The sequence below is a fragment of the Myotis daubentonii genome, chromosome 16 (assembly GCF_963259705.1).
Source record: "Myotis daubentonii chromosome 16, mMyoDau2.1, whole genome shotgun sequence".
Classification (NCBI taxonomy): domain Eukaryota; kingdom Metazoa; phylum Chordata; class Mammalia; order Chiroptera; family Vespertilionidae; genus Myotis; species Myotis daubentonii.
In genome coordinates this window covers 17,511,842-17,534,826 of record NC_081855.1, presented here as the reverse complement: position 1 = coordinate 17,534,826, position 22,985 = coordinate 17,511,842, and the positions used below count along the sequence as shown (strand labels likewise).

At 55.9% G+C, this 22,985-nt stretch overlaps 3 protein-coding genes across 3 annotated transcripts; all 3 read left to right on the top strand.

Moving 5' to 3' along the window:
* The first annotated feature begins 69 nt into the window (after positions 1–69).
* Positions 70–16,548, top strand: ACAP1 (ArfGAP with coiled-coil, ankyrin repeat and PH domains 1). Its single transcript, XM_059668807.1, is given in 24 exon segments — positions 70–205; positions 550–687; positions 1,226–1,283; positions 6,935–7,054; positions 7,317–7,370; positions 7,456–7,514; positions 7,744–7,927; positions 8,051–8,095; positions 8,207–8,302; positions 8,413–8,487; positions 9,768–9,877; positions 11,084–11,135; positions 11,230–11,330; positions 11,658–11,781; positions 11,877–12,088; positions 13,127–13,196; positions 13,321–13,415; positions 13,515–13,684; positions 14,252–14,424; positions 14,807–14,916; positions 14,997–15,107; positions 16,131–16,180; positions 16,447–16,523; positions 16,525–16,548. Coding segments are annotated over 23 exon segments (2,223 nt in total). The 5' UTR covers positions 70–205; positions 550–634.
* Positions 16,549–17,369: 821 nt separating this feature from the next.
* On the top strand, positions 17,370–18,868 carry KCTD11 (potassium channel tetramerization domain containing 11). Its single transcript, XM_059668805.1, has one exon. It carries the CDS (start codon positions 18,111–18,113, stop codon positions 18,810–18,812), a length of 702 nt encoding a protein of 233 aa, XP_059524788.1. The 5' UTR covers positions 17,370–18,110; the 3' UTR covers positions 18,813–18,868.
* Positions 18,869–20,341: 1,473 nt separating this feature from the next.
* TMEM95 (transmembrane protein 95) lies at positions 20,342–22,364 on the top strand. Its single transcript, XM_059671650.1, has 7 exons — positions 20,342–20,510; positions 20,698–20,754; positions 20,931–21,011; positions 21,115–21,135; positions 21,274–21,362; positions 21,475–21,558; positions 22,341–22,364. Exons 1-7 carry the CDS (start codon positions 20,342–20,344, stop codon positions 22,362–22,364), a joined length of 525 nt encoding a protein of 174 aa, XP_059527633.1.
* Positions 22,365–22,985: the final 621 nt, after the last annotated feature.

Below are 22,985 nucleotides of genomic sequence, written 5' to 3'. Positions count from 1 at the left end.
AGGAAACCACCACGAGCAGCCAGAGCCGAGAAGAAAGCTCGGAGTAGTCGGGAGACTGGGGCTCAGAAGGTGTTGGGAGTCTGAGAAGGCCCAGCTGCAGCAGGACGACAGTGATTGGTGTGCTTCGGTCGACATAAATTCACGAGTGTCATCTTTAATTCTTACAACAGCCCTGGAGGCAGGGGTTGCCATGCCCATCTTCCAGGTGAGGAAACTGAGGAATCAGAGAGCTTGCTCAAGGTCATGCACCCTGTAAGTGACCAAAAGATTTGAACCTATATCTGCCGGGCTCTCAAAACTCAGCCACTAAAGGAGAGAGCAGAGACCTGACCCAGTAGGAAGGTGACAGCATATCTCTGAGGGCGGGGCTGTGGCTTCTCTGATCTCAGGCCCCTCTCCTCAGCCCAGGCCCCGCCTCTGCCCCTCCCAGCACTGCCTGGAAGTGTGGGGTGAGAGCTCCTCCTAGGACACCCCTTCCCCTTGGGGAACGAATTGTCACCCCTCCCAGGCTCTACCCAGGAGAGAACACTTTTCTCCTTCCTCATCCAGGCCCCTCTGGGGGCAGGGAGTGCCTCCACTTGCATCCCCACCCGCCTGGCCCCAGGATCCATTGGCCTGAAGTGATCAAGCTGAGATGACAGTCAAACTGGATTTCGAGGAGTGTCTTAAGGACTCACCCCGCTTCCGGTAAGTGTGCACAGGTCTGGGGGGTAGAGGAGGGGCGGCCCGACACCCCCCTACACGCACGCGCGCGCACACACACACACACACACACACACACACACACACGCACACATCCTTCCCCAGGCCAGATGTCCTAGCAGGGAATGGGTCTCAAAGGGACAAGATCAAGTGTGTGGGCCAAAGCGGTACCTCTGCTACCAAACCCAGAGGCCTCTCACCCCCAGAGCTGGCATTCCATCATCCTTCCTCTCACTGGGACCCCTGCCCCTCCCCCAGCACCTGCTGTGGGCGGTTAGCAACTTCCTGCCCTTACCACATCCACCCTCCTTCTACCCTTCCTGCTCTGGCCTGGGCCATAGTAGCTCCTACACTGTGGCGTGAGCAAGCTAAAGAGGGCTGGTGGGTGGGCCTTCTTAACCCGCCAGCTCTTTCTGTCTGCACCCTCCACGCTCTAACCCCAACCCCTGACCTGGCCTTGCCAAGGTGGACAGACTACATGGACCCAAGCTCTGTTCCCCTGACACCATCCCTCCTTTCCCAGAGCCTCTGTTGAGCTGGTGGAAGCTGAAGTGTCGGAATTGGAGACCCGACTGGAAAAGGTGACTCAGGGTCCGACTTTAAAATGAAGAGGGTGGGACCAGGAAGAACGTTAGAGGCAGAGAATGAGTCCCAGGGATTATTGAGTGCCAGTCGTGTGGGATAGATATTTAGGGGCAACAGAGAAGCAAAAAGGTAGTTCTAAACCCTCAAGGAGCTCGGGATCTTGGGGAAAAAAGTCTCACTTGTGGACTTACCCTGTCCGCTCTTGAGCCCTGCATTATACCAGCCCCGGACTGTTGGGTAGAGCAAGACTCTCTGCCTCGGAGCCCGCAGACAGACTGGAGGACAAACCAGCGAAACACTCAAACACATTACAGTAAGGCCTCCCCATGCATGTGCAGGTACAAGTACATATACTCCCCTCCTCTGAGTGGCTTTGTTTTTCTCTATAGCATTTAGCTCAATCTGACATTATGTATTTCCCTGCTGTTTTAGGTTTCTGTTGCTGTATAATCAATTGTTACAAATTTAGTGACTTTTAAAAAAATATATTTTATTGATTTTTTACAGAGAAGAAGGGAGAGGGATAGAGAGTTAGAAACATCGATGAGAGAGAAACATCGATCAGCTGCCTCCTGCACAGCCCCTACTGGGGATGTGCCCACGACCAAGGTACATGCCCTTGACTGGAATCGAACCTGGGACCCTTCAGTCTGCAGGCCGACGCTCCATCCACTGAGCCACACCGGTTAGGGCCAAATTTAGTGACTTTAATACATATTTTTTATCATAGTTTTGGTGGATCAAGAGTCAGGAAGCTCAGCTGATCCTCTGCTCAGGGTCTGGCAGGCTGCAGTCTCTGCAAGGCTCGGGCTTTTCTTCCAAGCTCGCAGGTTTGGGGACTGAGGCCCTCCAGCCCTAGGAGCCACCAAGTCCCCGTCCATGTGGCCCTGTCCACAGGCAGTTTACTTCGTAGCAGCTCATTTCTTCAAGGCCAGCAGGCGAGCCTCCCTTGTGTGAGCTGGCAAGATAGTGCCAATTTATATTACCCCTAGGGGCGAGCCCATCACCTCTGCCGTGTGGTGTAACCTAATCACGGGAGTGTCGTCCCATCGTGTTTGCCATAGTCTACCGGTTAGAAGCAAGTCCCAGGTCTCTCTCACACGCAAGGGGTAGAGATCATGCCAGGGTGGGAACCACTGGGGGTCACCCTGGCATGTGTCTGTCATGCTATTTTTGCTGATATTTTTTCTTTTCTTCACTGGAATTCTAAGTATCATGAGGGACCTTTATGTTTTGTTTTTGCTCAGTCACCAGTGCTTCTACCATGGCCTGAAAGTTAGTGGATGACCAACTAATATAATATACATATATTTTAAAATGAAACCTTTTGCCCTAACTGGTTTGGCTCAGTGGATAGAGTGTCGGCCTGCGGACTGAAGGGTCCTGGGTTCGATTCCGGTCAAGGGCATGTACCTTGGTTGCAGGCACATCCCCACTAGGGAGTGTGCAGGAGGCAGCTGATCGGTGTTTCTCTCTCATCGATGTTTCTAACTCTCTATCCCTCTCCCTTCCTCTCTGTAAAAATCAATAAAAAAATATATTAAAAACATAAATAAATAAAATGAAACCTTTTATTTGAGTAAATGATACATTCACAAGAAGTTGCAAAAACAGTACAGGGAAGTCCCGCAAACCCATTACCCAGCTGCCCCCAATGGCGGCATCTTACATAACTGTGGTGTACTAACTGTGGTGGACTGCCAAAACCAGGAAATTGCAATGAACTGTCTACAGGTCTTACATGGGTTTCACCTGTTTTGCATATACTCTTAAAAAAGACTTTGTGTATAATTCAATGACACTTTATCATGTGTATAGATTCTTTTTTTCAATATATTTTTTATTATTGATAATATTACAGATATCTCCTATTATTCCCCCCTATGCTCCCCACTGTATAGATTCTTACAACCAGCATCACACACAAAATACAAAACTCCTATCACCACAAGGGAACTCTTTTGTATTAAGCTTTGTAATGATACCTCCCTGTCCCCTTCTCTAATCCATGACCATTCATCTGGCCTCTGTCTCTAGACTTTTGTCATTTCTAGAATGTTATATTAGTGGAATCTTACCTTATGTGACCTTTTAAGATTGACTTTTTTTCCGCCGCTTAGAATAATGTCCTTGAAGTTTATTCAAGTTGTTGTGTATCAGTAGTACCAGTAGCTCATTATCAATAGTTCATCTACGAATGGTTTATTCCTTTGCATTGCTGTGTACCATTCTTTTTTTTTTAATGTAATCTTTATTGTTCAGATTATTACATTGGTTCCTCTTTTTTCCCCCAATAACTCCCCTCCTCCCAGTTCCCACCCCACCTTCCGCCCTCACTCCCCACCCACTGTCCTCATCCATAGGTGCACGATTTTTGTCCAATCTCTTCCCCCATCTCCCACACCCCTTTTCCCCCCAAGAATAGCCAGTCCATTCCCTTTCTATGTCCCTGATTCTATTATAATCACCAGTTCATTCTGTTCATCAGATTATTTATTCACTTGATTCTTAGATTCACTTGCTGGTAGATGCGTATTTGTTCATAATTTGTATCTTTACCTTTTTCTTCTTCTTCCTCTTCTTAAAGGATACCTTTCAGCATTTCATATAATACTGGTTTGGTGGTGATGAACTCCTTTAGCTTTTCCTTATCTGTGAAGCTCTTTATCTGACCTTCAATTCTGAATGATAGCTTTGCTGGATAAAGTAATCTTGGTTGTAGGTTCTTGCTATTCATCACTTTGAATATTTCTTGCCACTCCCTTCTGGCCTGCAAAGTTTCTGTTGAGAAATCAGCTGACAGTCGTATGGGTACTCCCTTGTAGGTAACTGCCTTTCTTTCTCTTGCTGCTTTTAAGATTCTCTCTTTGTCTTTTGCTCTTGGCATTTTGATTATGATGTGTCTTGGTGTGGTCCTCTTTGGATTCCTTTTGTTTGGGGTTCTCTGCACTTCCTGGACCTGTAAGTCTATTTCTTTCACCAGGTGGGGGAAGTTTTCTGTCATTATTTCTTCAAATAGGTTTTCAATATCTTGCTCTCTCTCATCTTCTGGCACCCCTATAATTCTGATGTTGGTACGCTCGAAGTTGTCCCAGAGGCTCCTTACACTATCTTCGTATTTTCGGATTCTTTTTTCATTTTGCTTTTCTGGTTGGGTGTGTTTTGCTTCTTCGCATTTCAAATCTTTGACTTGATTCTGGCACTTCTCTGGTCTGCTGTTGGGAGTCTGTATAATATTCTTTATTTCAGTCAGTGTATGCTATTTTCTAGTTGGTCCTTTATCACAACATCAAGGGTCTCATTAGATTTCTTGTACATCTCATTAAGTTTATCGGTGGTCTCTAGAAGACTTTGGAAAGACCTCAAAAGTGTGGTTTTGAATTCTATATCCAGCAGCCTGCTTTCCTCCATTTCTGTCACTTGTGTCCTGTTTCTTTGTCTCGGCATTTTTTATGCTTCGCTGTGTCGATAGAGTGGCTTTCTGTGCTAAGTGTCCCAATTACCTGAGGTGGACACTCTTGGTGCACCCCCTTGTGGTCTTTGTGCGCAGTCTTGTTGTAGCTAAGCCTTGATTGTTGTAGGCAACACTGGGAGGGATTTGACCTCCAGGCCAACTGGCTGTGAGAATCAGCTGTGTCTGCAGTGGGAGAACTCCTGTCCTGGATCTCTAGGGCAGCGCTAATCTAGCCTCTGCCTGAGGCTAGCTGTGTACCATTCTATTGTATGGATGTACCAATTTGTCACTAGTTCAGTCTTACGAAAGTTTCTTACTCAAATATATGAGGGAGAGAGGTGGATAAAGAAAAAAACTGAACAGTCAGTCAGTCCCCCAGCTCCACACAATGGATTTTTGTCGCTTGTCACAGACACCCCATGGGGACATCTGATAAGGTTTGATCATGACCAGTTTCCTGACCATTACTGATCCTGCTAGCCACCTTAAGCTACATTTCCCTGAGGCCTTCGCTAGCTCTAAAAAATGTCTTCCAGTTCAACAAAAGTTCACTGAGAGATCAACCAAAGGACTGTATGCATGCATATAAGCCTAACCAATGGACACAGACACCAGGGGGGTGAGGGCATGAGTTGGGGGGGAGGAGGGGGCAATGGGGGATAAGGACACATACTAGTATATAATACCTTAATCAATAAAGAAAAAAAAGTTCACTGGGATGAGTTGACAGGCTCCGCAGTCACTTGCTCTATCCCAGATACAGTGACTCAGGCCAGAGCCAAGTGGCGTCACCTCAGGGGCAGTGCAGCTCCTGCAGGGACACGGCCCGGGGGTCAGGAGACCTCACTTTGGCTTTGGACTCGGCTGCCTGGCTCACCTAGTGAGACCCTCCTTGGGCTAGTCTCTTGTCCCCTTGTTTATCAAGCCTCTTTGTTTGTCAATGGGACCAGAGAGAAGGGGCCTTAGGAGCCCCCAGCATGCCATCTTCGTCCTGACCCTCTGGCTGGCCGACTGATCAATTTATATTTATGAGGGAATGTTCAATAAGCATAGAATGGGACAAGTCCAGACAGTTAGTGCTGCAGAGCAGTGGTTCCCAATGTGGGGCACATGTCCCACGGGGGGGGGGGGGGGGGACGGGGAGACACGACAATTTGATTTTATATATATATATATCTTTATTGATTTTAGAGAGGAAAGGAGAGGGAGAGAGAGATAGAAACATCAATGATGAAAGAGAATCATTGATTGGCTGCCTCCTGCATACCCCCTACTGGGGATCGAGCCCGTAACCTTGGGCATATGCCCTTGGCCGGAATCGAACCTGGGATCCTTCAGTCCGCAGGCCGACGCTCTATCCACTGAGCCAAACTGGCTAGGGCGACAATTTGATTTTTAAGGGGGGAATTCGAGAATGAGTTATTAACAGTGAATTTTTTTGGCATTTCTTGTGGTTCTATAAATATATATATGGTGACAGTCTTATGCATTTCATTCTCTATTATATGTTTTGAAACTTTATTTGCTGTTTTTTTCCTATCACTTTATATTATTATTATTATTATTATTTTAACAATTTCTTAGTGATTTCTTCAGCAGTACTTCAACTGTCCTTTCATGCTTTTATTTTTCTCTTTCGTGGATGCCATGTTCTTTGGGAGCTTGTTTAGACGAAGTTAATGGCCTTTTAGGCGTCCTCCACGTGAATAGGAGTTCGCTTTTTGAATAATAAGAATTCTATGTCGGGGTGGGGGGGCATCAGGATTTTCGAGATGCTTAGGTGGGGCATGGCCAAGAACAGGGTGGGAGCCACTGCTGTGGAATTCACGCCGATTAGGTAGAGCATTCATCCTGTGAGCCAGACAGTGCCTGAGGATAGAGTTTCTGGGAAGCTCTGAATCCAAGCAGTTGCGGAGAGACATTTTGGAGGTGAAGCTGACAATGGATTTGGTGACAGGCTGGGAGGAGTTTTGTTCCAGGCACAGAGCAGTGGGAGCAAAGCAACAGAGATGAGAAAGCACCAGGCCTGTGTTAGGAACTGTGAGAGCTGGACTGGGCTACAGAGAAGTTTAGGCAAGGTGGTGAGGGAGGGTCTCAGCCCAGGCGAAGGGGAGAGGAAGTGGACAGGAATGGGGGTTGCTACCGACTACGGTGGCGCATGGCACGACTCCCTTTTGCCCTATTGCTCCCTAGCTCCTCAAGCTGGGCAATGGCCTCCTGGAAAGTGGGCGCCATTACGTTGCGGCTGGCCGCGCCTTCATTGTCGGCATTAGTGACCTGGCCCACCTGGGCCCACCAGAGCCCATGATGGCGGTATGTGTAGGGCTCGAACCAGAGTGGGATGGGGTCCGAGATGAGCGACCCTGTGGAAGCTGGGGGAGGGGTGGCCTGGGGTCTGCAGGTCCCAGGCCAGAGCAGGGCTGGTGCTGCCACCTGAGATGGCCATTAGGCTGGTCTGAAAATGGGAGGGTAAGGGCCCGACCCTACCCTCGCCCCCATGCCTGCCTCTCTCTCTCTCTCTCTCTCTCTCTCTCTCTCTCTCTCTCTCTCTCTCTGTCTGCCTCCTCTTGCCTAGGAGTGTCTGGACAAATTCACCGAGAGCCTGAGCCACAAGCTGGACAGCCATGCGGTGAGTGGGGGTAAGTAGGGCAGGTGGGGAGAGCAGGGTTGTCTGTAGCCCTGACCTTTACCTTCCAATTTCCGCTTCCCCTCAGGAGCTTCTAGATGCCACCCAGCACACGCTGCAGCAGCAAATCCAAGCCTTGGTCAAGGAGTGAGTGTTGGGAGGGAAACCAGTCCTCCAGCCCATTCCCACAGCAGCCTCCCTGAATGAGGCGGAGACTGAGGGTTTCTGGGGACCTGCTTGCTACCCCCCATCCCAAGAACCCCCTTGGAGCTCTGACTGTCCAGAGGCTGACTGACAGCTATGAGTGGGCCTGCCCTGGGGACTTCTCTGCGGGGGCAGGTGGATGTGTCTGTGATGCTTTGTATCCCCACCCCAGAGGTCTCCGGGGTTTCCGAGAGGCGCGCCGGGATTTCTGGCGAGGTGCTGAGAGCCTGGAGACTGCTCTCACCCACAACGCGGAGGTCCCCAGGCGCCGGGCCCAGGAGGCAGAAGAGGCAGGAGCCGCTTTGAAGACGGCTCGAGCCGGGTACCGGGGACGGGCACTGGATTATGCCCTGCAGGTGCCTGTCCGCCCTCTTGGAGTACCAGGGCCTCAGCCACCTGAAGGCTCGAGAGTCCCTGGGGTGCATTGGGAGGGCGCCCTGTCTTTCCAAGACTGACCTGACATGTTTTTGGGCCCTCAGATCAATGTGATTGAGGACAAGAGGAAGTTTGACATCATGGAATTTGTGAGTTGCAAGGGCAAGGTGGGGAGGAGCCTGCTGATGGAGAACAGGAGGGAAGAGGGAACTACTGAGGGGTCCTTCCTCAGCCCTGCCCCCTCCCCACCTTGACCCCAGGTGCTGCGTTTGGTGGAAGCCCAGGCTACACATTTCCAGCAGGGCCATGAGGAGCTGAGCCGGCTGGCCCAGTATCGCAAGGAGCTGGGTGCCCAGGTAGGGCCCCATGGAACCGGGGGATGGGATGGGATAGTGGGCTCTGAGATGACCTCCCTGGCCTAGTTGGGGGAGGCTCAGGCCATCTGAGATGCCCCTTCTATGCCCAGTTGCACCAGCTGGTCTTGAATTCAGCTCGACAGAAGAGGGACATGGAGCAAAGACATGTGCTGCTGAAACAAAAGGTGAGGGCTGGGACCAGCCGGTGTGGCTCAGTGGTTGAGCATCGATCCATGAACAAAGAGATCATGGTTCTATTCCTAGTCAGGGCCGGCTCTATTCCCAGTAGGGGGCGTGTAAGAGGCAGCCAATCCAATTCTCTCTCATCATTGATGTTTCTATCTGCCTCTCCCTTCCTCTCGCTGAAGTCAATAATAAAAAATAAATAAATAGCCCTAACCGGTTTGGCTCAGTGGATGGAGCGTCAGCCTGCGGACTGAAGGGTCCCGGGTTCGATTCTGGTCAAGGACATGTACCTTGGTTGCGGGCACATCCCCAGTGGGGTGTGCGGGTGGCAGCTGATCGATGTTTCTCTCTCATCAATGTTTCTAACTCTCTATACCTCTCCCTTCCTCTCTGTAAGAAATCAATAAAATATATTTAAAAAAATAATCAACACTAATAAAAGAGAAAAATGGTAATTGGCGTACGAGCTACCCTTTTCATTGGCTAATCAGGGCTATATGCAAATTAACTGCCAACTAAGATTGGCAGTTAACTGCCAAGAAGATGGTGGTTAATTTGCATATGTAGGCACAATGCAGGGAGGCGAAAGGGAAAGCAGGAAGAAGCCCCCTGCCACTGACAGTGATCGGAAACCCAGGGGGGAGCTAAGAGCTGGGGGGGGCAGGGCAAAGGCGGCCCTGGGGCCACCTTTGCCCTGCCCCCCAGCCATGATCAGAGAATCAGGTGCCTTTTCCGCCCTGGCCAGTGATAGCAGGAAGTAGGGGTGGAGCCAGCGATGGGAGCTGGGCACGGTCGAAGCTGGCAGTCCCAGGAGCTAGGGGTCCCTTGCCTGGGCCTAAAGCGGAGCCCACGATCGCGGGGCCGCTGCAGCTGCGGGTCCCCGCTGCCCGGGCCGGATGCCTCAGCCAGAGGCATCCTGCAGGGGCAGGGGTGGAGCCCACGCGATCGCGGCACCCCCCGCTGCCACTGCAGGTCCCCGCTGCCCGGGCCGGACGCCTAGGCCAGAGGCGTCAGGCCTGGGCAACGGGCCGATCCTGCGATTGGAGGGTGATGGGGGTCAACGCCTGAGGGCTCCCAGTATGTGAGAGGGGACAGGCTGGGCTGAGGGACACTCCCCCCCACACACACACCCAGTGCACGAATTTCGTGCACCGGGCCCCTAGTAATAAAATAAATACATAAATAAATAAGTGAGGGCTGGGACTGCTGGAGGGAGGCAGATGGGCATAGGGCCTTGCTCTCTGCTCACAGTTGCCTTTTGACCTTTCTGTGCCCTCAGGAGCTGGGCGGGGAGGAGCCAGAGCCAAGCCTCAAGGAGGGGCCTGGTGGCCTGGTCATGGAAGGACATCTCTTCAAAAGGGCCAGCAACGCATTTAAGACCTGGAGCAGGTGAGGAGAGGACACTCCAATCAGCCAAACCCATCCGGGATTACAGGTTTTTTTCAATGTTTAAAATTGATTTCAGAGAGGAAGGGAGGGGGGAGAGAGACAGAAACATCAATGATGAGAGAGAATCACTGATTGATTGGCTGCCTCCTGCACTCCCCACACTAGGGATCGAGCCCGCAACCCGGGCATGTGCCCTGACCAGGAATCAAATTGCGACCTCCTGGTTCATAGATGGATGCTCAACCACTGAACCACGCTGGCCAGGCCCATTCAATATTGTTTGAGTGGTTGTAGTGTGCTAAGCACAGCAAGGAAAAAGACAAAACCCCCTGCCTTCAGAAAGTTTCTATCCCATCAGCAAAGACAGACAATAATACAATAACTAAGGAGATGTTTATTCATGTCTATTATGTTAGAAGGTAGGAGTGTCAGAGGAGAGGGATGAAGTAAGAGACGTGGATAGCTGAGGAGGGGTGTGGTTTTAATAGAGTGGTCAGCGTAGGCCTCGTGAGAAGGTGACCTCTGAGTGAAGACTCCAGGACTTCGGGGGGGAGAACGTTCTAGGCAGGAGGGGAGCCAGCACCGAGGCCCTGAGAAACGTGGCGTGTGGGAGGAACAGAGAGGAGGCCATCGGTGTGATGAGAGGAAGGAGGGAGTGGGAGGAGACGACGTTGGAATTAATAGGGATGTAAATTATGACAGGGCCTGTTGGCTTCTCTAGGGACTTGGGCTCAACTCTGAGGGAAATGGGGAGCCATTGCAGGGTGCAGAACAGGATGGTGATGTGCTCTGACTCGACTCCTTCCCCTTCGAGGGCCCCTGCCAGCCCATGTGGGGTCTTTGTGCAAATCAGATCCTATAGGGGCTTCTTCCCCCAGACACTGAGCCCTTTCCCCAAGGTACTGCCATCTATCAACAACAACAACAACTTGTAGCAATAGCCTTCTTTTGTTAGAAAAGGCATCTTACTGTCATCTGCTGTAAAGTTGACTTCATAAATCTATCAAATCCGGTTGTCCAAGATGTGACGGGTGCCCCTTAGACAGTCTACGCAACCGTCCCCTCCTCTGGAACATCTGGGACACTCAGCCCGGGCCTCTCCTGTCAGCAAGATCCTTACGGGGCAAAGGACACAGCCTCTGCGGTCCCTGTCCCAGCCTCATCCCCATGCTGCCCGCGTCCAAACTCTACCTTCCCCTCCTGCAGACGCTGGTTTACTATTCAGAGCAACCAACTGGTTTATCAGAAGAAGTACAAGGTGGGTAGCCCGGGTGCTGGAGGCCTGGGCCCAGGGAGACTCAGCCCGGGCTTCCCCTGGCTGATCACCGGCCCTTCTCACCTTCCCCTGCCAGGACCCCGTGACTGTGGTGGTCGACGACCTCCGTCTCTGCACGGTGAAGCTCTGCCCCGACTCCGAAAGGCGGTTCTGCTTTGAGGTGGTATCTCCTAGCAAGTGAGTAGAGCCCCCGAGGTGATGCTCTAAAAGCTCTGTCTTTACCAGCTGGGAAGGTAGGGCCCATCACCCAGACTCCCCTGGAGCAGAGGCTGGAGGCCCCCATGCAGCCCCAGGCATTAACCCTTTGGTGGCTGGATTGTGGGGCAGCCTGGGGGAAGGGTATAGGGTGATGGGGGATATTTAGAAGGACATAACCTATCGGTGCAGGAATATTTCCGTCTGATTGGGACCAGCTGAAGACTAGCTGAATGCCAGCCTGCCCATCGGCCACATGCTCTCCAGGCCTCAGACCCCTCCTTGCTCTCTGTCCCCTTTCCTGCCCAGGTCCTGCTTCCTGCAGGCTGACTCAGAGCGCCTCCTACAGCTGTGGGTCAGTGCTGTGCAGAGCAGCATTGCCACGGCCTTCAGCCAGTCTCGCCTTGATGACAGCCCCCGGGGTTCAGGCCAGGTACCTTAACGTGGGGGTCCGGGGCCAGGTTGCCCAGGGAGATGGGACATCCCTTCCCCGACCCCATGGCCACTCTTTCTTCCCATCTGCCCCAGGGCTCAGGACACCTGGTCATGGGCTCTGCTGCCACACTGGGCCCCGGCGGGACGACCAGGGGAAGGGAGCCTGGCGGAGTGGGGCATGTGGCAGCCCAGGTGCAGAGTGTGGATGGCAATGCCCAGTGCTGCGACTGCCGGGAACCAGCCCCTGAATGGGCCAGCATCAACCTTGGTGTCACCCTCTGCATTCAGTGCTCCGGCATCCACAGGTCACTCCCCAAAGCCCCAAGCACGGGCCCCATTCCTTCTGGCTGCTGGGGGAACCAAGATAGGGCCCATCAGAAGGCTCTTCCTTCCTCGCCCTGCCCTGGCTTCCTCTTAGATTCTGGCTGTCACTGGGCACAAGCCGGGCTGAGCCTGTGGGGCACCAGGTGGATCCAGGGGGGCCCAGCCTCTCGCTCTAATCAGCAACAGGGGACCCACAGTAGTTTATTGGTTTGACTGGAGGAGGTGTGGGGTCAGGACTGCTGAGGATGGGTGAGCCAATGAAGAGCAGAGAGAGAAGAGGTGTGAGGCCTTAGCAAGTCTATGCAGCCCTCACCCCGAGTCAGTCTGGTAGAAGGATGGCAAGAAAGAGTTGTCTAGGCCCGTGGTCAGCAAACTGCGGCTCTCGAGCCACATGCGGCTCTTTGGCCCCTTGAGTGTGGCTCTTCCACAAAACACCACGTGCGGGCGCGCACGTACAGTGCGATTGAAACTTCGTGGCCCATGCGCAGAAGTCGGTTTTTGGCCTGGGCGAGTCTATTTTGAAGAAGTGGCGTTAGAAGAAGTGGGAGGTACTTTCGCTGAGGTCGACCTCTCAGATTGAGGACGTTTTTTAGCAAAGGCCAGCATAGGTGTACCCTAATTAAGTTAATAACAATGTACCTACCTATATAGTTTAAGTTTAAAAAATTCGGCTCTCAAAAGAAATTTCAATTGTTGTACTGTTGATATTTGGCTCTGTTGACTAATGAGTTTGCCGACCACTGGTCTAGGCCAAAGCACCAAGAGTGACGGGAGGTGGATAGAGAGGATGAGGCCCTTAAAATGACATGTAGGAGAAGTGAGAAGAGGGGATGTGAATAGGCAGGATCCTGCCAGATGCAGGTCAAGGCTGCAGGGCCCCAGCTGCCCTGCTGCCTCCTGGCCTAGGGCCTCTGCATGTCCCCCCATGCAAGACCTTGTCTCCAAGTCCTTTTAGGATCAGCAGTTGCTCCCACAGCTGCTGCCTCACATAGGGCCTGACTTCCACTCTGGCCCTCCAGGAGCCTGGGAGTTCATTTCTCCAAAGTCCGGTCTCTGACACTTGACTCATGGGAGCCGGAACTAGTGAAGGTGATTTGGGGGTGTTATGAGGAGTGTGGGGGTCGGATGGGTTGAGGGCAGGGCTGTAGAGCCCGAGGGCTCAGACGCTCCCCGCTCCCTACCTGATCGTCTGCCTCTGCCCTGGCACCTGAAGCTTATGTGCGAGCTGGGAAATGTCCTCATCAACCAGATCTACGAGGCCCGTGTGGAGGCCATGGCAGTGAAGAAGCCAGGGCCCAGCTGCTCCCGGTGAGGCTGGCGGGAGGGCTGGGCTGCCCTCTGCAGGGAGGGAGGAGGGTCTGGAAGGCGAGGAGGGAAGACTGTCTCCTTCTCCTCCTCACCCTTCAGGCAGGAGAAAGAGGCCTGGATTCATGCCAAGTACGTGGAGAAGAAGTTCCTGACCAAGCTTCCTGAGATTCGAGGGCGAAGAGGTGGCCGCGGACCGCCGAGGGGGCAGCCTCCTCTGCCCCCAAAGCCTTGCCTTAAGCCCCAGCCAGGGAGCTACAGATCCAAGTCAGGTATAGGGTTGGTTGGGCAATCATTGAGCACCCGCTGTGTGCTCAGCACCGGGCCACACCTGGTGGGGAGGTCCAGAGTTTGAGGCCCAGGCCTTCCCAGTGTGAGTGCTGAGGAGCCGGACCACATCAGCACTGGTTTTAGAAGGTAAGAGGTCTTGGGCGTATAGTGGAGAATAGGAAGGAGTAGGCAGGGAGGGCTATGGAAGGGAGTTAGCCGCGTGAGCAAAGTCAGCAGTGAGAATGAGCTAGGCTCTCCAAAGGCCTGAGAAGGCAGGTGTGAGTTTGGCTGGAGCAGAGGGAGCCAAGAGAGTTGAGGCGAATCTTCAGTGAGTCAACTCACCCACAACATCCCAGCCAGTCAGGGTGGTTGGACAGGAAGAGGTGGGTGATGCTTTCTAGCCTGAGGGACGCCACACACATACACACTCACATACACCTCCACTTCCCACCGATCCCCAGAATCTTGAAGGCCTCCCCATAGTTGAGCAGTGACCTACCCCAATACAGCATCAGGGGACTTTGCTGAGGGTTTTCTTCCCAGACTCAAAGCTGATTCCCCCTAAACAGAGCCACCCTCTGGTAACCTGGGCAGCCTGCACCCTGGGGCCCTGCTGTTTCGAGCTGCTGGGCATCCTCCATCCCTCCCCACCATGGCTGATGCCCTCGCCCATGGAGCTGATGTCAACTGGGTCAACACGGGTCAGGAGAACGCCACGCCACTGATCCAAGCCACCGCTGCTGTGAGGGTCCAGCCAACCTCCCACCCCACCCTGCGTCACCTCTTCTTCCCTACTCCTGACTTTCTGACCCCTCCCCCGCCTCATAGCGAGTGATAACCAACACAGACTGTTGCTATGAGTGATTAGGAGGTAAACAACCTGAGTTGGAGTCCAGGCTCTCACCACTTACCAGTACAGTTACGAACCTCTGTAAACTAGGGATCCCATCAGGTTGCACTGTGGGTGTAATGTATTCATACATGTAAAGAGCTAGAGCCGAGCCTGACACTTAGTTGTACCCCTAAACTCCTGATCCCATACCTGCCCTCTGAACTGTGTATGAATCTTTTAATCTGCCTCTAAAGATGCCACCCTCTCTCCCTTTCTCTGCTTCTCAATGCAGAATTCTCTTCTGGCCTGTGAGTTCCTCCTCCAGAATGGGGCGAATGTGAACCAAGCAGACAGTCGCGGCAGAGGCCCACTCCACCACGCAACCATCCTTGGCCACACTGGGTAGCAGACAGCGATGGTGGCCTTGGGGAGGAAGGTTCCGGACGGGAGGAGCTGCTGCTAAACCTGGCTCTCCTCTCTAGACTGGCCTGCCTGTTCCTGAAACGGGGAGCTGACCTGGGAGCTCAGGACTCTGAAGGCAGGGACCCTCTGACCATCGCCATGGAAACAGCCAATGCCGACATCGTCACCCTGTGAGGATACCCGAAGGGGCAGGACCAGCACCTTTCACATGGGAGTGGCTAAGTCCCAGACCTCGATGCCAGAGATGCCTGGGGAGGGAGTGGCAGCAGACAGGATGCTCCAAGTGTTGATTGGAAACAGAGTAGCAAGGGTGTGGGCAGGGTCCAAGGATGGTGAGCTCATCCCGAGAGTCATTATTTGTCAAACATTGCTGTCAGGCGTCTTTTATTTCTTTAATATGTTTTTTATTGATTTTATACAGAGAGGAAGGGAGAGGGATAGAGAGGTTAGAAACATCGATGAGAGAGAACACTGATCAGCCGCCTCCTGCACGCCCCGCATGGGGGATGTGCCGCAACCAAGGTACATGCCCTTGACTGGAATCGAACCCGGGACCCTTGAGTCCGCAGGCCGACGCTCTATCTACTGAGTCAAACCGGTTCTGGCATGTCAGGCGTCTTTTAAGGACTAGACCAGCCGTGGGCAAACTACGGCTGCGGGGCCGGATCCGGCCCGTTTGAAATGAATAAAACTAAAAAAAGAAAGACCATACCCTTTTATGTAATGATGTTTACTTTGAATTTTATATTAGTTCACACAAACACTCCATCCATGCTTTTGTTCCGGCTCTCCGGTCCAGTCTAAGAACCCATTGTGTCGCCAAAACCGGTTTGGCTCAGTGGATAGAGGTCGGCCTGTGGACTGAAGGGTCCCAGGTTCGATTCCGGTCAAGGGCATGTACCTGGGTTGCGGGCACATCCCAGTAGGAGGTGTGCAGGAGGCAGCTGATCGATGTTTCTCTATCATCGATGTTTCTAACTCTCTATCCCTCTCCCTTCCTCTCTGTAAAAGATCAGTAAAATATATTTTTAAAAAAATTTAAAAAAAGAACCCATTGTGGCCCTCGAGTCAAAAGTCTGCCCACCCCTGGACTAGACGCTGGGCAAACAGATGAATAAACAACCCAGCTCAATGGATGGGAAGTTGGGGGTGGGGGGAAGATGTCGTTCATTCTTTAATTCTCTCCTCCTTAGGCACCGATTGGCAAAGATGAGAGAGGCAGAGGCAGCCCAGGGCCAGGCAGGTAAAGTCCCCCAGCCCAGCCCCACCAGGCTCTTCCCCGTAACTCCGGGCTTCACTGACTACGTCCGCTATTCAACAAATCTGTACTGGGCGTGTGGGGGCACACCGGGCCTCAAAACAGTGAAAAAGCAGGAGCTGTGCCCTGTTGGCTCAGGTGTTTCCTCCAGCCGCGCTCTTACCGGGACGCCCCACCGTCCCCAGCACACGCTCCGGAGCCGGGGCCCAGCCTTCCGGGGCTCCCAACCCTCCCTCCCTCCCTCCCCCCAGGAGACGAGACGTATCTGGACATCTTCCGGGACTTCTCACTGATGGCTTCCGACGACCCCGAGAAGCTGAGCCGGCGGGGCCCAGGACCTCCACACGCTCTGAGGCCGGCCGTGGAGGGCCTGCGACCCGCCCCCCCTCCCCCCCCCCCCTCCCCCCCGCCCCCCCTCCCCCCCCGCCCCCCCCTCCCCCCCCGCCCCCCCTCCCCCCCCGCCCCCCCTCCCCCCGCCCCCCCCCCCCACCCGCCCCAGCCATTCCCCGCCCCCGCCGGGCCATTAAAGCCTCCGTGCTTGGACCTTCCCTCCATCCTCCTTTACTGGCGCCGCCCGGGCCCGCAGGCTGTCCGGGGCTGCGGCTCCTGGGACGCGAGTGCCTGGGAGTCGTGAGCTCGGATCACACGAGGGGCGAGTCCCGGGCGGGCGGCGGGAGGCCCTGGGGCGGGACTGGGGCGCCGGCGACGTGGCCAGACCCGTCGGGCCGAGGCGCGGCCGCTCGCGTGGGCTGTGCCGGCCTCGGGGGGGGGGGGGGGGCTGGCGTCGGGCCGGAGGGAGGCGCCGCTCGGCACCCCGGCCGCACGGCATCCCCGGAATGTGCGGCTCAGCACCGCCCGCGGGAGTTCCGGGGGGGGGGGGGGACGGGAGGGCGCGCGGGGTCCCCGCGCTCGGAGGGGCCGCGCCCGGTGTCTCAGCCGCGGGGGTGCCCCTGCCCCGCGGGCGGCGGACGTGCGGCCCCGCACACCTGGGCCGGCGGGCGGCGCGGCCACATCCGGAGCGACGCGCACGAGTCACCGCCGGCCCCGCCCCCGCTCGCGCCCGCCGGTCCGGCCGGTCCTCCCCGCGTCCCCCGGGGGGCCCTCGGAGCGGCGGGGGGCGGGGGCGGGGCGCCGGGGCGGGGGCGGGGCCGGCTCTTAAAGGACCGGCGCGGCGGCCCCGGCACTTCCTGGGGGCGGAGAGCGCCGAAGCAGCTGCAGGCACCCGGTCCCGAGACTCCCGGCCGCTCCCCTCGAGTCCCGCACCGTCGCAGCTGGGAGTCAGCGTGCGTCCTCGCCCCCGCGACCCGAGGCCCCTCCGCTGTCAGCTCGGGGAGCCCCGCCTCCATCCCCGGGACCCGCTGGAGCCGGGCCCAGGCCAGGCCTCTGGCTGCCCCCAGGACCCGAGGGGTCTGCCCGCGGCGACGGCGATCCGCCCGAGGACTCGGAGGCTGGACCTGCCAACAGGCGGCCTGGCGCTCGACCGTCACCTGCCGGTTGGGTCCGGAAGCCCCGTCTACAGACCGCAGAACGGACCGCTGGCCGCCCAGAGGTGGACGCGTCTGGACGGAACTTGCCATCCTCTTGGACTTCGCTGCGCGCTCCGCATCAGCCCTCCAAGCCCCTGGGCGCTCTGTGCCCAGGAGCCATCCCCCACCGCACGGTAGCTGGGGGAGCCCCGAATCTTGCTGCCTTCGACTCAACCAGTGCCTCCACCTGAGTCTGAACCTTCCGACCCCTGTCTGCACACACCCAGGCAGTCCTGCCTTTTTCTCTTTAGGTGTCTCCAGCACTCCCCAAAATTTCCCCTCCTCCTGTGCCCTCTTCACCCCCCTCCTTTGGGGGCCCCGTGACCCTGAATGTGGGGGGCACGTTATATTCCACCACTTTGGAGACCCTGACTCGCTTCCCAGACTCCATGCTGGGGGCCATGTTTAGGGCTGACACCCCTATTCCCCCCAACCTCAACTCCAAGGGCGGTGGCCACTACTACTTCATCGACCGGGATGGCAAGGCCTTCCGGCACATTCTCAATTTCCTGCGGCTGGGCCGCCTGGACCTGCCCCTGGGATATGGGGAGACAGCGCTTCTCAGGGCAGAGGCCGACTTCTACCAGATCCAGCCCCTCCTAGATGCCCTGCGGGAACTGGAGGCCTCTCAGGGGACCCCTGCACCCACAGCTGCCCTGCTCCACGCAGATGTGGATGCCAGCCCCCGCGTGGTGCACTTCTCTGCGCGCCAGGGCCCCCACCACTATGAGCTGAGCTCTGCCCGGGTGGACACCTTCCGAGCCAACATCTTCTGCACCGACCAAGAGTGTCTGGGTGCCTTGAGGGCCCGATTTGGTCTGGCCAATGAGGAGAGAGCAGAGGGGGGACCACACTTTCGTCTGGAGTGGGCCCCCCGCCCCACGGAACTTCCGGAAGTGGAGTACAGGAAACTGGGGCTGCAGCCACTGTGGACTGGGGGGCCGGGAGAGCGACGGGAAGTGGCCGGCACACCGGGCTTCCTGGAGGAGGTGCTCCGGGTGGCTCTGGAGCATGGCTTCCGGCTGGACTCCGTGTTCCCTGACCCTGAAGACCTACTCAACTCCAGGTCTCTGCGCTTTGTTCGACACTAAGAACTAAGCTGGGACTATTGCCCTTGGTTTGACTGTAGGGGGGTGGGGGGAGGGAGGATGAAGGGTCCCCTGAAGCCACTTCCTAGCTCTGCTTTGGGGCTGAGTCAGAGGTCCCACTGCACCTGACCGGAGCCCAAATGTGGGCGGGACTCCCCAACCCAAGCCCACTGAGGGCTCACAAGCAGTACCGAGGGGCTGGATGGGGGCTGATCCTGGGAGGGCCGGCAGGTTGCCCTGGCTCATTCTCGCCTGAGCCTGGGGACCTCCAGTGTCTTGGTTGGAGCTCAGTATTCAGGGGTCTGGAAAATTGGGGGCACGTCTCTGCCCAGGCTAGGCCTAGCTGAACAATGCAGGGACACGCCTGGAAGGAGGAGGGACTTCGGGTTGCCCTGATGTGGTCTCCTGGACTGTGACTTCTCCTGAGCCGAGTGGCCTGGCCTGACTGGTGACATAAGACGGAACATAGGGAGGGAGACTCTGCTGTGTCCCAAGTCACCTACTGAGGGAGACAGAACAGCTACACCCCACCCTCGGCTGCAGAAGGGAGCTAGGAGAATCCCTATTCACTATGGGGTGGAGCATCCCTCTGACACCCACGCTTTTTAAAGGATCTGGTATTGATGGTGGAGCTGGCCATGGGGAGGAGGGCAGCATCTTTTTGGGCCTTGGCCTACCTTCCTGCATGTGTACGTGCGTGTTTGTGTGTGTCTGACTGATGTGTGAGTCCCTGACATCCGGGCTTCCATCTGTGTTGCGGGCAGTGGTGTCTATGTGCCGGTCTTTCTGTGGTCTCCGCATGTCCAGGCCTGTTTGAGGTTGCTCAGAAGCTGTTTGGGCACCAGGTGTGTCTATGGGTGTGAGTAGACTGAAAATTAATAGTTTAACCACAAGGGGTGTGTATGTATATGCATACACGTGCGTTCACGTCACCACGGATGCAGGAGGGGCCTGTTGGGGTTTAAGTCACTGGGATCTTCCTGGTGAGAGGGGTAAGAGAAGTCACTGGGCTTAGCGGGCCCTTGGAGACCTTTATGGAATTCTTGGTTGTTAAGGCAACCGTGGGCCTGTTGCTAGGAGATAGCTGGGGAAAGACTCAAGGCTGCTCAGAGCAGAGAGGAGCTGAAGAGAAGAGTTTGGGAGAGTCGGTGAGGATATGGGAAGGGGTGGGATTTTTGCATCTCTGAGGGGATGGGATATTCATGAACAGCTTCTGGAGAGTTGCTTATTATTTATCACAAGAAGAAAAATAAAGTTGCTTTTGGAACCACAAACTTGTCAAGTGCTGTCTCCCTCGCAACAGAAGTCCCGCTTTCTCTGCCCCTCTCCCATCAGCACATCAATGTCGTCTTCTGGTCCCCAGTCCCTCGGGCCCCAGGTTCACCCAGGCCAGGGAAGGAGCAGTGGCACTGTTCTGGAATGCTCTAGAACCTCCAACTGTTCTGGAACTCTGCAACTTTCAGGCAAAGGGCCAGAGCCGGGATCACAGAGCCTTCCTATCCCAGGTGGTGCCGGCACCCCCACTGGGCCTCATGTGGGTGCTGGCACTAAGTGTGGCTTTCCTGGAGGCTGCCCAGGCCTGTCTCTTCTGCCGCCTCCCAGCGCATGGCTTGTCGGGCCGCCTGGCTCGGCTCTGCAGCCAGATAGAGGCCCAGTGGGAGGACTGTGAGGCCTCCTGGAACTTCTCCACCTTTGCCTTAGGTAAGTCCAGCCTCCAGGGACGGGCTCAGCAGTAGTCACCCCCATGCCCCAAGCAGGGCAGCCTGTGGCTTCCCCCCTGGACTCACTGGCCTCGCCCTCTGGGGGGGCTTCTTTGGCCCGTGGCAAAGTCAAGGAAGAATCTTCTTCTGGGCTGATGAGGAAATCATGGTCCTGGCCATCCCCACAGATGAGGAGTCCATGAACAAGGTCACGGAGAAGACTCACAGGGTCCTGAGGGTCATGGGTGAGGTCACTGGGGAAGGCACAACCTGGGGCTCGGACGGACACGGAGGAGGGGGCTGGGAGGAGGGGGCGGGGCAGGCAGGGAAGGGTGGGGGGCAGGTGGAGACAGAAGGGAGTGATCGGGGACGTGCTGGCTAAGAGGGTGGAGGGCAGAATGGCTGCTCTCTGCCTCCCCAGAGATCAAAAGGTCTTTCTCCTCGCTCCCTCTATACTGGCAATGGCTTCAGAAGACCAAGTTTCCTGAGTACAACAGGGAAGGTACTGATGGGAGGAGGCACCCAGGAGGGCCTGGGGTCTGGGGCGAAGGGGTGTGCGGCTGAACGGCTCATCGGTGCCCACCCCTCCTTGTCTTTCGTTTCAGCTCTCTGCAGTCCCGCCTGCTGTGAGTAGGAAAGGAGAGGCAGTGAGGACCAGGGGCCCGGGCTCCCGGGAGAGCCGGCAGTGGGCGGGAGGAAGTGGGAGAGTCCGAGGCTGGAGCCGGGGCTTCCCCTCCCCAGCTCTGTCCCGCTGTCTCCTGCAGGGGGCAGCACCGTCCTGTACAACTGCTCCACCTGCGAGGGCTTTGAGGTGCTCTGCTGGCCCCAAAGGCGCTGCTTCCCAGGTCCTCATGCCCCGCCCTGCCTGCCTCACCTCACCCAGGCCTCTGAGCTCTCGGGCTCCCCCAGTGTCCAGGGGTGTGGTCTCCAGCATCTTTCACTGTTTCCTGGGTTCCCGCAGGAAGTCACGATCTTCGGGAAGCCAGGATTCTGCTCCTCTGTGTCTTTGGAACTATCCTGCTCCTGGGCGTCCTGAGCCTTGTGGTGGAGTGAGTGGGGGGAGGGGGGGGGAGGAAACAGCCTCACTGCCTCTGACCCGCCCAGTGCTTTCCACCACCCTCCCCTCCCAGTTCCCTTCCCTCCCATCCCCTCCCCTCCCATCCCCTTCCCTCCCAGTTCCCTTCCCCTCCCATCCTCTTCCCTTTCCTCCCCTCCACTCCCTTCCCTTTCTCTCCCTTCCCCTCCCCTCCTCTCTCCTCTCTTACCTCCTCTCCCTTCCCCTTCTCTCCCCTCCCCTCCCTCTCCCTTCCCTTCTCCTCTTCTCCCTTCTCTTCCCCTCCCCTCCTCTCTCCTCTCTCCCTCTCTCTCCTCTCCCCTTCCCTTTCCCTCCCATTCCCTGCCTTCCCTTCCCTTCCCAGACCTCCCACCTCCATCTTCCCTCAGGTTCCACTTCCTTGAAGCAAAAAGCGACTTACGAAGACGCTGACGGATCCTAGCCTCCAGTTGTAAAGAGAGTGTGCCCGTACCCATACCTTCCACTTAGCTTGGGGGCGGGGGAGGTGTGAGGCAGCCAGCCCCTTAGTTCCAGCCCCAAAGGTTCAGTCTTCCAGATTCTGAAACCCAGATGTCCCCATGATCCTACTGTCGGAGGCCTCCAGGGGCCCAGGCACCCACGGTTGGAAACTTCCTCCCCTGCAGCCCTCAACCAATCAGATAAGGCCGTCACCAATGCCAGGAAAATATCTACAGAAGGAAAGAATCCCCTCCACACGCACTCCCACGCCCACACCCGGCCTGCCTGTTCCCGTAATGCGGGGGCTGTTTGCCCCAGAAGCGACTCCTGGCCCTCCTGTGACTGACTGGGAATCCGGGAATGAGTGTTCTGGAAAACGTCCTCCCTCTGGAGCAAGACCACATCAGTCAATCTGCTGGCAGGCTCTCCCCCCATTTAGCATTGTGAAGCCTGGGCCTCCCACTGCGGCCTCCCCCTGCCCGGCCCAACTAAACGTGCTGTGAAATGGCCTCCGCCCCTGCCTGGTCTCTGTCTGCCTCTGGGGCGAAGGGCAGGAAACAGGGGAGCACAGTGGTTCTCCACTGGGGCGGTTTTGCACCCCATGAGGCGTTTGGCTACGTCTGGAGACATGTTTGATTGCTTTGGTTGGGGGGGATGTGCTACTGGCCCCCAGTGGGTAGAGACCAGCGATGCTGCTCAACACCCTAACATGCCCAGGAGAGGCCTCTACAGCTAGGAGTTATCCAGCCCAAGTGTCCATAGCCTGTGCTTGAGAAACCCTGGTGTTTGGTCCCTTGGCTGTCAGGAGTTTTGGTTTGGGAGGCGGGAGGTGGGACATGAAAAGAGAGGGCTAGCCCTAGCCGGTTTGGCTCTGTGGGTAGAGCGTCGGCCTGCGGACTGAAGGCTCCCAGGTTCGATTCCAGTCAAGGGCACATGCTAAGGTTGCAGGCTCTATCCCCAGTA

Excerpts from the sequence above, each read along its gene's own strand:
- KCTD11 (XM_059668805.1), top strand. The coding sequence starts at position 18,111 with ATGCTGGGGGCCATGTTTAGGGCTGACACCCCTATTCCCCCCAACCTC.
- TMEM95 (XM_059671650.1), top strand. The coding sequence starts at position 20,342 with ATGTGGGTGCTGGCACTAAGTGTGGCTTTCCTGGAGGCTGCCCAGGCC. Across the intron at positions 20,755-20,930 it reads CAGGGTCCTGAGGGTCATGG|AGATCAAAAGGTCTTTCTCC; the intron begins GTGAGGTCACTG and ends CTGCCTCCCCAG. Across the intron at positions 21,559-22,340 it reads GTCCTGAGCCTTGTGGTGGA|AAGCGACTCCTGGCCCTCCT; the intron begins GTGAGTGGGGGG and ends TGTTTGCCCCAG.